Consider the following 17,488-nt stretch of genomic DNA (forward strand, 5'->3'; position numbering starts at 1 on the left):
AGCCTTACTATTAAACAAGTGGCTACATTATTATGAGAAATTCTCTACAAAGTCCACTCTTTAATGCCTTGAAATCTGTGGGGATGAATTTAAGATATTAATAAGTATTAAGATTTAACACCTAATACTTCTTTGCAGTGACATCACTGTGGGGGAAGGGATAACAGGGTAGTAACTGCGGGGTGTGCTGTGGGTCACTTTGTGCCTTGCATTGCTAGTTGCAGAGAGCTGGTAGCCTGGCTGGCTGGTCCTTCTTGCTCCCTGCTGTAGGTGTGTTAGGTGCTGGTGTTACAGAGCTCTAAGGCCTCTTTAAATTAATAGAGCTGTCTGAGAAGGTTATGAATGCCTTTTCAGTTTATTTTTTTTCCCCAAACATAGCATCTCAAGCCTTGAATCAGGCTGTTAACCTTTTTCATTCCTCTCTTTCTAGCCATGTTCCTCTTTAAGGTTATTTCTTTTCCTTCTTCCACCATTGCCCTTTTAACAGGAATGAGGGCAGGGGAGACCTGTGGACTTGGTGGCCCATGTTCTCATGTTGTCGGTCCTGGAGGAGCAGGTCTGGCTGACCTCTGTGGACTGTGTCAAGCGGGGAGCGTGGGCTCAGGTGTTTCTTTGCTACAGGAATGGTAGCTCATTAACACTCCGTGCCCTGCAGATAACTTTTATTGATCATCAGCTGCTTAATCAAAAACTCTATCACAGTTTGCTTCGATCATTCGTTTCCATTTCTTCACCTCGGTAGAATCAGCTTAGCTAAAGTTAATGTACTCATTATGCAGTTGGGAAACCACTGCCACAGACTACTTTGTAAATCATAGGTTTTAGGAAGGTTTGTGTCCTCCTTCCCGCATGTAGTAGGATGAATATATTGGGTGCATATTCCTCCACTTGATGGGGTGAAACAGGCACTGGGGAGTTGTGCTGACCTGGGTTTTGATCTGCCTGGTGTGGCAGTACTCATCTCCTAGCTCAGGCAGAGCCCAGGCTCCACATCTAGATCCTCACATCCCTGGTGTAGTGATGAACAGTACTGCTGCTACACCTAGTGCTAAACCACCCGCACCTTTCCAGAGATGTGTGGTGGCCTCCACATCACCATAAATACCTACCAATCTGTGCACCTGGATGGATCGCTGGAGACCTCCCTCCCCTCTCGTAGAGGGATGTTTGGGTTGAAGCAGCTTTATGGATTTGTCTCTGCTGGTGATCGCTTGGCAGTTGGTGATGAGGGCTCTCCTGTGGGAGACCAAGTGCTCGGGAGAGGGGATGAGAGAGCTGGGGCAGGGTATGACCTGTGTAAGGGTAAGCTGAGGAAAAGGGCATGGACAGGGGATGTTTGTGACTTGTGAGCTGGGGGAGGCAGATGGGAGGAGAGCTGGGTGCCAAGCCGTGATGGTGAAAGTCTGCACAGCTGGACCATGAGTTTGTTTTTTATTTTCGATGATCTGTGTGCAATGTATATATAGACACAGAAGTGGCGACTTACAGCAAAAGTAGGACGTTAAGTCCCCTATCGAAACAGATCTCAGCACTCCTGAAATCGGCACCTTGAGTGTGTTGCTGTTGGGCATTTTGCTGACACAGTGAGGGCCACGGCTGGAAACCTGCTTTGTGAATAGTGGCTTTACTCTTTTGGAAACCATCAGAGCTCCAGGGATGGGGTGGGGAAGTGAGGAAGATGAGCGGGAAGTGGCAAAGATATTTCACAGCACTTGCCATGTTTTTAATGATCGGCTCCGAGAAGTGGCAAGCCGGTTTGAATGGGGACATGGGAAGGGCTTGGGAGGGAAGCCCTGTGATATGCGTGCTGCTTGTTCCTGCTGCTCCAAACTTATCCCACACTGTGTTTTGCTTGATGTCCTGATATGATACATTTTCTTTTTGCCTTTTAATGTTTGCTGCATAAAATCATTCCCCTTGATCCTATATGCTATCAGGGCTACATATTCCATGCTAGTTATGGTGTTGCAATGACCTAATTTGATTGTGAAGGGTCATGTCCTGTATAATATTGTCTAGTTTTCTCAGTAGTCAATACAAACTCGATTTTCTTTTATTTGAAAAGAAAAAAAGTGGGGTCAGGAGCCCAGCATCCACAGCCAAGCTTATACCTGCAGCTCTTACCTTGTTGCCTAGCTGTGAGGCTGCAATGGTCCACGTAGTTCAGCCTGAATGGGACCTGCAGGCTATTTTTATTTTTTTTTTCCCTGCTGGTACTGAAAGGGAGAAAGGATGGAAGCTACGGCAGAGAAAGGCCCTCATTTGTAGCTGCTGGCACCTTTGATTTGCCTCAAGGAGACATTATTCCAACAGGCTGGATGCCCTCTTGATGGAGCTTATCTCCAGAGGGAAGGGTTAGCTGTGTCTCCCCATGGGACCTGGGTGAGTGTGTGTCTTTCTCCTTTTGTCTCAAATTAGATGCTCAGTCCTTTGTACCTCTGTGTTTCACCTGCCTCAAAGACCCTTCACCTGCCTTATGTCTCTCATTTATAAGTAGCTTAGAGGGGAAAAGGAGGGTCTGGTCTCAATTTGTGTGGCTCATTTGCATGTGAAATAAGCGTATCATTTCAGAAGTGGTGGCAGCAGCCTGGGTCTCCTGGCCCTGCTGGACTCGTTCAGGGTGGCTTCGACAGCTCCAAGGCTGTGGCTTGGTGAGCGGTGGCAGGGCTTGCTCATAAACTGGAAGTGTCACTGTGTTTTTGCAGAGCTCATTCAGAAGACAATGTTTTTTCAGCAGCTCATAAAGGAGGTGTCAGCCCGGTGTTTGGTCTGTGGGAAAAAGAACCTGCTTTTGCAAACTGAAGATTGCAGCAAGCGCATAGCTCTGGCTTGCGGGCCATCTCTGCCAGCTGGAATTGCTGGTGTAGCAAATTATTCAGCTGATGGTTTCATTGCTATTTTCCTTATGGGTCCTGGACTTCCTTCCTTTGTTCTCAGGGTATTCCTCATTCTCAGCCCTGCCTCCTCCTGTCCCGTTGGGCGTTCAGTGCGCTTTTGGTTAAAAACGGATTGGTTGTGGTGACAGAGCAGCAGTCAGAGAGGCACTGGCAGGCAAAACGGACCGTGATTTTGCAGCTTTAGCCGCAGGTAGGAGTTGAATGAATGAGTCAGTAGATCTGTGCTCCTGGTGTGCCACCAAGCAGGCTCCCTTGGCTTGGGTCAAGGACTTAGCGGTGGCAGGAAGAGGCCGGGCAGTGGAGTGGCAGTGATCTGTGCAGCTGGGCAAGGAGCACGGATATGGGATCCTGAGCCTTGAAGACAGGGAGAGAGGGAGCAGGTTGGACATCGGCCACTCATGTGATCCTCCTTGGCAGGGTACCAGGTCTCCACAGGCCAAGTGCCTGGCACGGTCGAACCAACGTCCCTGATTTGTTCTTGGTTTTGAAATATTTAATCAGAGAATCAAATATGAAGTCTCTTTAAGAAGGGACTGGCACACAGCAGCTGGCTGAGTGTCACAATCGATGTATCCGCTGTGGAATGTTTCCTGCAGAAATATTACATCCTCTATCATTTACCTGATGGTCTTTAGGGTGAAGCAATCAAAAGATGCCACACACAAATAGTTCAGCCTGTGATCCTGTGGGTGTCCATTAGAGAGGCATTTGCTCTGTGTTAATGGGCCCGTTGATTAACAAACAAACCATTGCTTTTTAAATAGAAAGCTGTTACTTGATGGCAATTGTCAGCATTCTCTTTTCTGCTGCCCCACCTCCCCCGTGTACAGCTCTCGCTCTGTGCCAGTGTAGGCGACTGCTGCAACAAACCCATGTCTGCACAGCTGGAGAGAAAAGAACTCACATCTCAGCCAAGCAGTTGTCAGAGGTGAACCTTCTCCTGGAGGCTGGAAAGGACAGAGAGAGAGACTTCTTTGTGCTCAGTGTGCGATTCACCACTGTGTGTCTTGCTCTGTTGATCGTGTTTTCTGCACCCATCTGGCTTGGCATGTAATGCCCTGTCGGACTCCAGCAATGTCTGAGGAAGATCTTCCCCTGACAACTCCAACACGTCAAGGCTCAGCAGCTCCTTGAGTCTGTCTTGGGTTTTACATTAGGCTGAGTGCATGGGATTTTTATTTGGGTTTGTAAAGCCTCTAGTCTGTTGGAGCAACATTGTGTTCATTTCCTTTCCCTGAGACACGGACATTTTCCTAGTCTCCACTTTTTCTGGGTGAAAATTTGCCCATCTTGCAGTGTTAGTTCTTGTTTTTCTGATGCTAGCATGGCATGAACCCCAGCTGACATTTTAAGCAGTAGATCAGGATGATGCCCGCTGCATAGAAGATGTCCTTACCTTTGAAAGCCCCTGTACCAACCTGAGTGGACCCAGCCCAGTGATGACCAAAGCTGTGCAGACAAGGAAGCAGCATGTTCGGTGCTGCCAGAACTCTGGTGTGGCACTGGAAACATGCTCCCCAGACACAGCCCAGGACAGATCACCATGCTGAGGAACAGGGTTGTGGCTGTGGGTTGTGTTTAGCCCCATGCTGGTAGTTGCCAGCAGCTGTTCTGCTTTCTGGGAAGTGTTTTTGGATCCTCGCTGCTCAGCTGGAGGCTGTGGGAGCATTTTGTGTGTGTGTGTGTGTCCCCTCCCTGGCTGCTGGTGCAAAGCAGCCAGTGTTCAGTCTGGCAGGCCAAGCATTGCTTCAGCTCACTGCAGAGGGGACCAACCCCCCCGTGTCACTTGTTTAGCTCCATCCTTTATTGCTACAAACGGACTCACCCAGAGCTGTCCTTCCCACAGCTGGTGGGAGTCAAAGTGACGAGGCAGTTAGTGGATTAGGGCAGCAGAGTGAAAACCATTTGGCATTTCTATCCTGATTCTTCTGGGTGCCTTTAATTAGCATGATTGCTCAGCACGCGATTTCGCCTTGTTCTTTAGCTCCCCTGGTTAGAATAATTATTCCCCCAGCTCCTTTTGTTCCAATTCCTGATCGCTTACAAAGTCTCCTGTTAAAAGCCATTAAATCCGTAATGTAAAGTGAGAGTAAATGTTCAGCAGCATTATGCTCTCAGCCCCACACGTGTGTGCTCGCGCGCTCTCCGGCCCCTCTCCGACACTCCTCTGCTCCCTGCCACGTGCTCTGTGCTGCAGCATCGCTCTCTGCTTTCCTCTCGCACGCTTCCCCACTGGCCATCCCACGTGTCCCACATGCAGCAGGCTGTGTGCATGCTCTCCCTGCTTTGTGCTGGCACTTTTGGTATTTCTCAGTGCGGTTTCCTCTGTGCGTAGGCCGTTTTTGACACTGAGGTTGAATTCAGGGCTATGGACTGTGATCTCTTGCATTTAGTTGCATGTGCAAATATGACAGTGCCATGAGAAGTGTCTGTTTTTGCATGCTTTTGCCCTGGTGTGGGCAGCTCTTGCTTTGAGGAGCAGCGTACATAGAGGAGGACATGTCCTGGTTATGGTGGCAAGCAGGACTTCCGGTGATAGATGATGGATAAGAGGAAAGAAATTATTTTTTAAGTAAAGCTGTTTTTCTCTTTCTCAAGCGTGAAATCTACTGGCAGGGGGAAAGTGGGTTTTGGGTAGTCACGATCTGGGAGTTTCCATGTTGCAGTGCCTCCCCATTCAGAGGTCTAGAAGCTCAGCCCCCTTCCCTGTCCCTCGTCTCTGCTGGTGTTTCATCAGCACATGTCAATGACACAGGTGGGACAGACAGACACAAAAGCTTGCACAGAATTATATGCTGTGAAATAAGATTGGGCTGAAGTGCTTTAAAGGCTGAAGTGCCTTGTGCGTTTAGGTGACTTGATGTGAAAAGAAGAGAGGAAGACTTATTTTCAGACCCAAAATGAAAATGGGTCAGAGAAGGGTCTGGCAGTCATGTAGTTTGTTAAGCTTGGAGTTTACTGCTGGAGCAAAAATTCACAGCTAAACCACGTGCTGGAAAACGCTTGTAGGAAAGAAACTCTGGTCCTTCCTTCCTCCTTTGAATGAAGACTCCTAATTCACAGCCACCATGCATTTTGGGCTTAGGTCTTCATTTGCTGCCCTGCTGTGATGTCCCAGATCTTTTCTGCTCTGCAAAGCTCACCCTCTGCTGTAAGGTGGAGTAAGGGTCTCCTCGCACAGTAGCAGTTCCCCCCCCATGCACTGCTTGGGGGGCTTCCCTCTCACCTCATCTCTGCTTTGCTGGCTGCAAGGGTCTTTCATTTCATACCTTCTCTTGCAAAAACATACTGTTTCATGTGTGTTTTGTGGGAGCAAAGCCCTTTCTCCCCTCCTACTGATTGAAGACCACCACAAATATACCTGCTGCTCGTTTGGTGCTAGTACCAAATTGTTCCCGAGGAGTAGCATAATCCCAGCGCAAAGCTATGTTCCTCTGTTTGCTGTCCCCTCTTCTCCTGCGGAAAGCACAGCCCTCCCTGTGCTCTGGGATGTGTGTTTTAGAGCTTGCCACATGCCGGCAGGTACCAAAACATGGTCTTGAAACAAAATCTGGAGGCGGGAGCTCTCCTCTGGGAAGATTAATGACATTCTTCTGATATATTTTGGTGCAGAAGGCAATTTGATTTGAGAACTGTCTAGTGGGGCAATTATCAAGAGGAGAAGAGCCATGGTGGCAGCCTTTGTTTCTAATGCAATCAGCAGAGTAGGAGCACTGGAGACACCCAAGTGAAGGACAATAATTCCAGACAGTGCAGCATCCAAACAGCCTAAAAAATCACAAAACCTCATTCCTCGAGGCTCCCTGCTGCTCTCACGGTGTTTTTGCCCTCAGCTCTTCCTGTTCCCATTTACAACTCCCGTGTAGTTCTTGGTGCCTCCTTGCCTGCTGAGATCTCCCGTGCTGCTCAGTTTCCATCCTCAGCTTGTAAACTCCACTAAATGGCATTTCCCCACAGGATGCTCCTACTGACACTTCATGCTCTCAGGCTTGTACCGCTCCTGGGCTTCCTGGAGGGCAGCTCTGGCCTTTATAGACAACATAAGGTATTGCTGGAGCAGCTGGCAGAGTAAAGAGACTTAAACGAGCAAGGATTTATCCTGGGCCTTGATCAGCTCCTCCGCCAGCCTTCTGAAGAGCCAGGAGAGCATCGTTGGCACTGCCTGGGCAGGGAAGGTTCCAGGCGCAGACTGCAGCACTTGTGTGCTTTCCTATCCATCACGTGTGTCTCCTTTGGTGTCTGCTCTCATATCCTGGCCATCTGGCTTTACCAAGTGCTTCTGTCCCCTTCTAGACCCCAGAGCTCCTGAAGAGGACAGGACCCTGGGAGCTGGGGCTATTCCTTATTGAGTGCCCATGACTGGCATCAGTACTCCTGGGGACCTTAGAGAAACCGTGGTCCTGCTCTGTGCCACCGTTTTGCCATCTGTGTAATGAATATAACAGCTCCTGCCTCCCCAGGGAATGAGCGAGGCGTAACAAATTAATGTTTATGAAGCGCTCTCTGGCTGAAAAGAAGTTTGCAACAGAGCTGTTTCTGTTCTAACTTAGGGGCTTCCTTTGCTGGTTGGCTCTTTGATGTGGTGATATGTGGTACTGGTGGATCAGCTGTACCATAATTGGAATTAATCAACAATTAAGGAACACAAGCCCAACCAGATTCTTTCCCAGTGGATATTCATTTCTGGGCAGATTAGTCAGTGGTTTCAATAACTCTGTGGAAAACGCTTAGGGTAAGTATTGCTATCTGAAGTGGCTGGGGGACAGAGGCGGTATCAGAGGGACACGGATACCTGTCAGGCAAAGTGAAAATGAGAAGCTCTTGTAACACTGTGCACAGTGCTTAAATAGGCAGCACTCTGAGGGATGACTTGGAAAAAAAATAAATTAAAAATTGTCAAAAGAATATGTTTGAAAACCAAAGTGATGAAGATGATGTATTACTTGTTGGGATGGGATCTTTCGTGCTGAGTCGCACAGGCTTTGTGGAGTGCAGAGGCAGAGAGTGCATGGCGGTGAGAAATGGGGACTCGTGGAGGTAGGGAGACGTGTTTTTTCTTCCAGGTAGGGAGAATTGCAGAGGAGAAGGCTCCTGGATGTAGTGGTGCAAGTACACAGAGGGACAGAGGCGGGGAAATAGCTTGATAACGCCCAGGATGTCAGCTACCACCAAGCTCTCAGGCATTTTGGAAACACTTTCCTGCAGCTTGTTCTCATGGCTGACCTGTAAATCCCAAGAGTTTTGCCACGCACCTTTGCACAGCCGTGGGTGCATGAGGGACAAAACAAGCCATCCTCTTTGCTCAGGTACCTTCTCTCTGACCCAGTACGATTTAAATGAGGCAAAGACTAAACTCTGCCTGTTGTGGGCGAAACTGCTGGATGCCCAGTCCTTCCCCCTTCCCTGGTCCTCTTACAAGTAATTGCATATACTCTGGCTTCAATCTAACAAAAACAAAACCGATGAGGCCCAACTGATCTGGCTGCTTTCCATCATGCAGTGGGCCTCCGAGTGGCTTTAAATAGCTGCACCTCTGTACAGGCTGGAGAAAAGCATTGGCTGTGCCTCTGGACGGGGAGGGTAGCTTTGACTCACATCACAGGGCATGTCAGACCTGAAAATAGCCTTTGTATTTTGTCCTTGGTCTTAAATAGATTTTTTTTTTTAAACTATTTTTTTTTCCTTCTTATTTTTTTATTTTATACCCTGGTAAGTGCTTTCCTACTTTGGGGTTTTTCCTAAGGGGGATCAGTGAGGAATCTTGGAGCTCTGCCTCCTGAGCTATCAGGCTACATCGTTTAGTATCTTGGAACTACTCCATCCATGAAGAAGTTCCAGAGAAAACAAACTTCTGATCCCGGCTAATATGGACATGGCCCACATTAACGGCAGCAACAGTAGAAATGCAACAGATACTGGAATTCCTCCGACTGAAGGTTTAATGAATCTTACATAGTCTTAAAGAATTCACTGCATGGAAAGCTGCAAATGCCACCCTTTTCTGAAGGAATAGTGTTCAGCTGTTGAGTGCCTGAGAGATTCTCCTACCCCTTCCTCTGCTCTACTTAAACATTAGAGAAATTTGTGTGGAAATGGGATCTTCTGCACCCATTTGCTTCGGCTTGCTCTCAGCCCTTCTCTTCCCTTTCCTGCCCTCAAAAACACACGCAGTGCTGCAATCCCCTGCTTGCGATTTTGGGTTGTGGAGAAGACGAAGATGCCACAAACCATAGCTAGAGCACCATCTAGCACGTTCCCAAGAGGTTTCCAGTGACAGTCAAGTCTCATTGGCTAAAGTGGGAGACTCTTATGCCTGAGGTTAAACCATGGAAAATGAACGAAGATACAAGGTGAACTGCTGTGGAGGGGGATAAAGACCCTGTTTCCATGAAAATGAACAATCATAAGCATTTCTGTAGCTCTCAGAGCCTTTCTGTGAATCTTAAAAGGGCTGTTATCTACTTAAAGATCTGTTTGAGGTCTCTGTATCGGTGTGAAATTCATCTGTGGGATGAATTTTCTTGCAGTTCTCCATTGGGGTCAACAGTGTTGGCTGGTGTAGATGAGAGGAGGGCCAGGCTCTTTGACTTTATCTTGGAGGGTAGAGGAGATCATGTGCTTATCTGCAGCTGAGAGCATCAGGGAGAACCTCATGGTGTGCTTCTGCTGAGCTTGTGTGACCTGCTGTGTTGTGGCAAGCAAGGCCTCAGTCTGGGTTGCATCTCACTCTGCTGTGTGCTGGGGAGAGAAAAAAAGGGTTTTTAGTATCATAGCCCTGCAGATGAACCCATCCGTGACAGGAAACCTGGGTTGCTCTGTTGCTTCCCCCTTAGATATAGACATATCAGTCCGGGCTTTGACTAGACGGATGGCTGTTTCCTTCGCTCTGGATGCTGGCCAGGCTCGATGGTTTTCATGCCTTCTTTGATGCTATTCATACTTCATATCTGTGCATAGAGAAAGATAAAATGTACACTGTTGTTGGAGTCTCCTATTGCTTTTCCTTTATATCATAAATTCTGCTGTAACATAGAAGAGAGATCAAAGCTCCGTTGCCCAACGTGGGCTGTGTGGATAGCAGTGTTATGTTTGGCCAGCTTATTGCCCTTAATTTGCTATTTTTGTTTAACCCATTTTTGCCAGGCATTACATGGCATCCTGTTGCTTTTCTCATCTGTTCGTACAGCAACTTATGCTGCTGTTTCAAAAGCAGTTTCCATCCCTGGCTTTCAGAACTGGGCTGCACCACTCCTGGTGTGGCGGATGGGGCTGCCATGAGGAGTTGTTCATTGTTTTCTGCGTCGTTCCCTCGCCTCCTTGTGTCACGTTCCCTGCTGCTCTTTCCGTGTGACCTGGAGCAGCCTCAGATCTCAAAAGCCCTGGAAGTATGGTGTATTTGAATAGTTGCAATTTTACTGGAAGGCAAACAGTGAAGGGGAGGTGAAATTATCTGATTTGTCTCCTTAGTCTTGCTATCAGTCAGTGGAGGCAGGGTGTGCCTTTCAGGGTGCTGTCTGTAGGCTGGATTGAGTATGTGCATGGGGCAGAGTGGCTGAGACCCACTAGCCAGGGTGCTGGGAAATGCAAGACAGCTCTGGAGGACTAAGTGGATGGCCAGGGTTGAGGACAAAAACAAATTGCATGGTTAGATTGCCTTCAGTTTTCTTGTCCTTTCATTGCCACATCCTTCCAGCCTGCTTAGAGAATTGCCCCATCTGCCCCCTCCATCTCAAGCTGTTAGAGCTGCACAGCAAATCTGAGCTCATTCCTCCTTCCCTATTCTCCCACACTCTCCATACATTTATTCCACTACCATACCATGGCTGTTAGTAGACAGTATCATGTTTTAATTTAGTGCCTCACTAGAACAGGGAGAAGCACAAAGTTTAATCTGTCAGACCCTTCCCAATTTTGTAGGTCTTTGGGAGATGCTTTTGCTTTGAATCTACAGAATGGGTTTCTTTTTTGTCTCCTTGCTATTTTCAGCCTTGTATATTGGAGTTTCCTTCCAAATCTACAACCAATATCAAAGATAGTACTTTTTCTCCCATTTTCCAGCTAGCACTGGGATTGTTTTTAAGATTTCCTCAACTCCTTCTAAGAAGGTGAACACTTTTCTTTAAGACATTTCCAAGCTAGTTTTTCAGGTGCTAATAGCTTTGATGGTAGAAAGATGACATTTGTCATAGCAACATCCGAAATCTGAACCTGTTGAGATTCACACATTTTAACCCTGGACATCTCAGTGAACATCATCCATCTCACATCCAACAGCAAAGACATAAATCTAGCAAAAGCCTTGTTGGTTTCTGCTCCATACAAGAGAATGGGGTTGAAGGTAGCAATACTATATGGGAGACAGCAGTGAGGAAAGAGAGAAAATCAGTCAGGAGAGAAGCACATTTTTTTCAGATTCTTTGGGGACTTTAATAAATCAGAAGGAGAGGATGCCAAAATGACCGATGCTGCATTGCTTTCCCAAGTCAGTGGTATGTGTGTTTAGCCCCTAAGCTTCAAAAACGTAGGCTGTCCTCCTGCCACATCCCTCATCATCCCTCAGTAACGTCTGCATCGACTGCATGTCAGTTATGGGGTAACCACTACTGCAATCCCATTCTGCAAAGACTCTGCTGTCAGTGGAGATCCCGGCAGCTGAGATACAGAGCATAGCACTGACGACAAAGAGCAAAGCCCTCGGCGTCCCCAAGCTTAAGTCTTGCTGATCTTTCACATGTCCCTTTGCTGAGGCTGTGTGTCCCCAGTGGGTTTTTAGGTCTGTTGGATGTGGTCCGGCAGAAGTGGAATTGCCTTAATTTAGCAGACCGAAGAACTGCAAAGAAAATAAAGCAGACAGGAGTGCTCCTTGGAGATACTTGGTATTGTTGAGTATAGACTTTCCCAGCTATCCTTTGGTGACCATAAAATATATTTATATTATGAAAAACAAAACACGATAAATAGTGACATTCAGGGATGCCATGTTTATTTGTCTCCCAGTGACTCTGATAAGAAACGGACTTAGTTTACATGCACTTTTCCAAGCATCAGCACTCTAAACTCTGCTTTGGCTCTGAGAATTGAGCTAGGCTCTTTCTCACTACTAATGGTATTTCAACACTTGGAATTCGCCTATGAATTTTGTTTATGACACATGAACCGAAGCTGAGCCTCGCTTACTCTCCCATGTGGATCAGCCCTTCAGGGACACTTAGAATAACAGATAGGTTCCCCCAAACAAGTTTAAACAGTTCCAAACCACACAAACAGCTTTTGTCTGCATCCTCAGGTTTGTCAAAAGAGGCATGTGTTTGATGAGCAGATGGAATAAGATAGTGCAGGGAAGAAATATAAATAGATATAAAAGAAAAAAATAGAAAGAAGAAATAGGAAAAAAAAAATCTTATGACTGGTGTAGATCCAGTGTGAGAAACTTTCCGTTCCTAGCCTAGTGGAAAGCACCTTTCCTATTGAGATCAGTTCACAAGGGCATCCAAGCTGCTCCATGCTGCTTTGGACTTGGGCTAACTTACCTGAGTTGTTGAGGATCCTGTGACCGTATAAGGAACAGGAGCACTTTCCAGACCTTAGAGCAATTGTGTAGCCAAGACATCCCAGTAACTCTCTTGGAAAAGCTCTTTGCACCCAGGAGAAGTTGGGACAGATTAGAGCAATCCCCAGGATCCTGCCATGCACGTCTTGGTCCTGACAACTCGGTGGATCTGTATTGGGGATTTTGGTAAACTGGCGTAGAAGCCTCTTATGTCCATATACTTGATCTGAGCTAAGAGCAACTTCACTGCAGTCTTAGCAGTTACCTTCAATGACCTATGCCTACTCCTGCCATGTGTCTTTCCAGTCCATTGGGATGGTCTCAGTTGTAGAGATACTGTTACAAATGGGTGTCTGAGAAAGTAATGTAAAAAATTATGAGCTGATGCCTGAAGAGAAATGCATGGGTCTTTTCTGCAAGAACTTGCAGGAATTAGTACAAAAGATGACAGAAAACAGGGGTTCAAGTCAGGGAGAAGGGAAATGTAGGTTAAACATCAGGATGTGTCCTAACAGTGAACCAGAACGTGCCCTCCTTCAGTCAGACCTTGAGAGGGCTGTGGGACTGGATGTCTCAGCAGAAGGATTCCTTCCTGGAGCTCCCATCCAGCACTCCACAAAAGGTTTGCTCCTTCCAGTCCACAGAACTATTCTCTGACAAGTCCTGAATATTTGCATTTATTTAGCTTCAGAGAATAATGTCCATCTTTAATAGTAATTAACATCTAATCATTTATACGTTAGAAACATGGTGGTAGTGGGTTTCCCTGGCTGGAGCATCTCAAAGCAGGGACATTATGAAGAGGTGGTTAATACAGCCCTTAAAAATGTTGTATTTGCCCAGTAAGTTAGTTGGGACTGAAGGAAGGAGCATGCCTATGTTCTCTGCTCCACTTATTTTTCCTTTTCATCCAGCCAATATTTCTGGCAAATCCTAAACATTCAAATTACTTGTAAAGAGGTGGGGTTGTCCAAGAAGATGCCTCCAGTGTGCACATTTCAGTGTAGATGGGACAGCTGGGGCTAAAGAAGTCTATGGGATTGAGAGTCAGGTCTCCCCAGCCTTGCAATGGTACTCTTCGGCTTCAGAAATGTTAAGCCAGATTAAATAAATCATGAGAGAAAAGTAGACATAGGAAGGATTCTCTACTTTCCTCACTCCGTGCCTACGGGAAAGAGAGACTAGGTAAGAAGTAGGACTTTTCCAGCTCTGATTAGTGGGAATCTCTGGAAGACAATTGTTCCCAGTTCTCTGTGCAGGCTGCTTGCATGCCCCTTGTCCTCAGAGCACTTGTGCCAGCACGCACCACATAAAAAGATTGCCTGTTCTTTACGGAAAGACAGAGCAAGGTAGCCTTGCCTGGAGAGGGCATTTTGGCTTTAATTTAATGGCAGCCGTTTGCTGGTTATTCATTTGGTTCTTTTTTAATAATTACATGTGTGTCGATATTTCTCTCTTTTTTTCTAGTTTTGCTCTTTTTTGTTTTTTCGTTTACTTTATTTTGCTTTTTTCTTTTTTCTGTTTTTTTTTCCCCTTTAGGTTTCAGAGAAATTATGTTGAATCCAATAAGCCTCCCTGGACATTCCAAACCTCTTAACCAAGGCATTTATGTTGAGGATGTCAGTGTTTATTTCAGCAAAGGACGTCATGGCTTTTAAAAACTCCTTAAAAGTCCCTGTTCTGATGTCAAGTTTATAGGCTGTGCCCTCAAAATGGTGGGAAGCAGTAAGCGTGGTCTGTATGGATTGAGGTCTCCTCCCAATAGGACTCTACAGCCCTGCCTGTACACACATTAAAGCCAACTGAAACTGTGGTTTTCTGTCACCAGATAACAGGGTTGTTCTTTTCCTCCAATGGTCGCTGTGTTCGTTAAATATTCCTGCAAGGCACAACAGCAGCAATGAGAGCAAATAAAGAGAATTAAAACCCAATTGAAAGGAGTCATCCTAATAACACAGTAAATAATTGTACTTTTGCTTTAAAATAAAACACAAAACAAAACCAAGCAAGCCAACCAAACTGACATCTTTAGTCATGTCCTCCCTGCTTGGAGTTTTCCTTGTAAGCTTGTGTCTTCGCAACACCCAGTGAATGCCGCCATCACCTCTTACGTGGCACCGTCCATGGGAGGTCTCCCAGAGCGAGCTGAGGCGGGAAGCCTGGAAGAAACTAAAGCAGAAGGAAGACTTTTGGTAAGAACAAAGGCAGCCCTGCTCCCAGTTCTTGCACAGAAAATAATGTTGGAAGGAATAATAATGAAAAGGAAAAAAAAAAAATCTTACTTCTCTGACAGGAAGAAAAGGTGGTTATCTTTGAAGTGCACATATCCTAGGAGGCTTTTTTTGTTTGTCTGTCTGTGTGTGTTAGAGCAGCCCGTTGGATCTGACTATATCGTTGTCATACTCTGGTCTCTCCCTGCTGCTTGAATGATATGAGCTTTATCTGAGGAGTTGCCTGGACTTCCCACATGGATGGAGAATCCATAGCACAGGAGGGTCCGTGTCCTTGCCAGGACTAGGGCAGTAAGCAAAGTAGAAAAACGTATCAGACACACGCAGGTCCCAGTTGCTGGGCCTTTTCCAGCACCCTTTAGCTCTCCCCTGTATTCCCACCCAACTAGAGATTTATTGTAACCCAGTCATGTACCCAGAACCACCAGCTTAAGGCAGACTGACTGAAGGGGAGGAGAAATAAGTATTCTGTTGCTTCTTCTCTGGCATGAACAGGAATATCAGTCCTGTTCCCTGGCCAATATTCGAATTCTCTCCCTTCCTACTTTTGTCTCATTTCATCCAAAGCCTCTCAGATGGAAAAGTAAACCCTTTGATCCTGTCCTCAAGAGAAGCCAGCTGCCCTCATGGCAACTTGCAGGGCTTTCCTTGGACTCTCTGGACGTGATGTGTACAAGAAATACAGATTTGGTCACACACATCAGTGATAACCTGTAAGCAAGGCAGATTTTCTCTAGGGGAAAAAAAACCTTCCAAAAGCTTCAGGTGTGGCCAGATCCTTTTCCGAGAGGAATATTGAACCAGGAGCTTGCTCACCAGCCACTCGGCTTTACTTGCCTTCTTGGTGGCCTGAGATGACCTTATCACATCAGGGATGTCTCTAAATCACCAGCCCTGAGGGGTCGCTGCCACTGGAAAGAGTCATGGTCCCCCTTCACCAGAACTGTGCAGAAGCTTCAGAATGGGATGTTCTGCTTCATCCTGCATTTATGGATGACCTGCATGAATGGCCCTGGAGGTTGCCAGGAGATTTTATCGTCAGCTTTGCCATAGGGATGTCCCTGGGAATATTCCATTCTCTTGCTTCTTCTTCTGGTTCACTCGCCTAAAAAGGTAAAGTGCACTAGAAGAGTATCAGAGAAACGGTAGCAGATTGCTTTAAATTAACGGACATGCCTTAGGGGGGCGTCTGCGTTAGGATGAGGAGGCCTGGCTCAGGTTGGATGGCTTCAGAAACCATGACCAAAACTCCCAACAATGTTTCCTGCCCGCATCGGAGCTGGAAATGCAAGAGGTGCACCACCAGAGAGGACCTGCAGCCATGTGTTGTTGACACCTCAATTCTGCAGATTCACAGAGTGAGGAGGAGCTTCACCAAGCGTGTGAATCACTGGGTGCTTGTCTGAACTGAATTTCCCCATCTCCTGGAAGTCGCCCACCTGACCTGGGGATGTCTTGTCCGTCTGAACTGTCTCCTCTCCCTAGCACTGTTCAGGGGACTCTGCTCTCAACTGTGCGTATCAGTCATAGAGATACATTCGTGGGCCTGGACCAGAAGCCTATATCCAAACACCTTAGCAGAGGAAGGGTTGAATTTTACAGCTCAGGTCCATCTCTGCTCAGAAGAAATCCTCTGGACCGTACAGCATAATTTAAAGCAGTTCTCCCCACTGTGATCGATGTCTCAATTTGTTTAACACCGATTAAAGTCTCTGGTTCCTCACTGCTGAAAACGAAAAACCAGTCATGGCCGTTTGCAATTGGTGGCTTTAAGTAGCAAGTCTAAGGATGGGGTTTTTTAAATTTTATTTTATTTTTAATTATTGTAAATCATTACCTCATTTTCTGTCAATGAGACTCCTCCATCTTCGAGCATTCTTATCTTGCCATAACTATCATCCTGTGCTAATGGGAAATGGGACGGTCCCTTTTCACAGAGACTATAGGGGTGTTCAATGTCTAGTTTCTTAATAAACACTTTATTTTCTAACGAAACAGCTGCATCAGGCCTCTTCTTTGAAGACAAAATAAATAAACATCAAGAATGATGCATCCTATAGTCTACTTCTTCATGAGATGGTCCATGTGTGGGGAGTCTGGTTTGTTTGCTTCTTTGAGGGGTGTGGAGGGTGGGATTCACAGTTGTAATCTGAACATTGCTCAGGTGTAGCTCTTGCCTCTGTCATTCTCATCAGGCACAAAGATGTTTTCTTGCCTGAGAGCTTAGCTGCTGCTGATCTCAGTTGACAACCTGTTGTTTTTGGTAGTTCACAATGGTTGTATTCTCAGGGACAGTGCGGTACTGCTGGGAGATGGTGTCAGGATTTGCCAAGACAAGTTTCTACACTTAGTGGAAGGAGTTTTATTAGGAGCCTTATCTATCAGGGAGCTTGACACTAAAGGATTGTTCTGGCTGCAGTGCTGTTTTTTCAGAACATGCTGTTGCTGCAGGTCTCCCTGCTTGGCTGTGCAAATTGATCTCCTGTTGTGTATTGGACTGTCGTCCCTTCATCAGGGACAATTAGCCTCCTATTAAGCTAGCGAGGATGTGTCCGATGTAGAGGCGGTGGGGTACAAGCGAGTAGTGCAGTTGGGTTACTCATCGGGAGTTCGTGTAAGGACGGGTGGCTGCTCCAGGAGGAGAGAGAAGCCACTCTGCAGTGTTTGGGGCTCAGCATGAGGCTGTGTCTTAGTGGCTGTGTCTTAGTATCATTAATCGGAGATGTCATTTATGTGACTTAAAGCTGCCTTGCCAACATGCAGGTGACTCCAGGCATGAGGCCAGGGGTGTGTATGAGCTGATATTGGTG

The 17,488-nt window shown here is 46.6% G+C and overlaps 1 protein-coding gene across 4 annotated transcripts in view; it reads left to right on the forward strand.

Annotated features, from left to right (window-relative positions):
* Window positions 1-17,488, forward strand: part of NTRK3 (neurotrophic receptor tyrosine kinase 3) — a 212,891-nt gene that overhangs the window by 127,870 nt on the left and 67,533 nt on the right. Inside the window, exon 13 of one of the 4 annotated variants that reach the window (XM_068409848.1) lies at window positions 13,987-16,673. The exons of the other annotated variants lie outside the window; for them this stretch is intronic. Within the exon in view, the coding sequence (XP_068265949.1) occupies window positions 13,987-14,105 (119 nt within the window). The 3' untranslated portion in view covers window positions 14,106-16,673. Of the gene's footprint in view, window positions 1-13,986; window positions 16,674-17,488 lie in introns of those variants that run through there. 4 annotated transcript variants of the gene reach the window in all.

The sequence above is a fragment of the Nyctibius grandis genome, chromosome 11 (genome assembly GCF_013368605.1).
Source record: "Nyctibius grandis isolate bNycGra1 chromosome 11, bNycGra1.pri, whole genome shotgun sequence".
Lineage (NCBI taxonomy): Eukaryota > Metazoa > Chordata > Aves > Nyctibiiformes > Nyctibiidae > Nyctibius > Nyctibius grandis.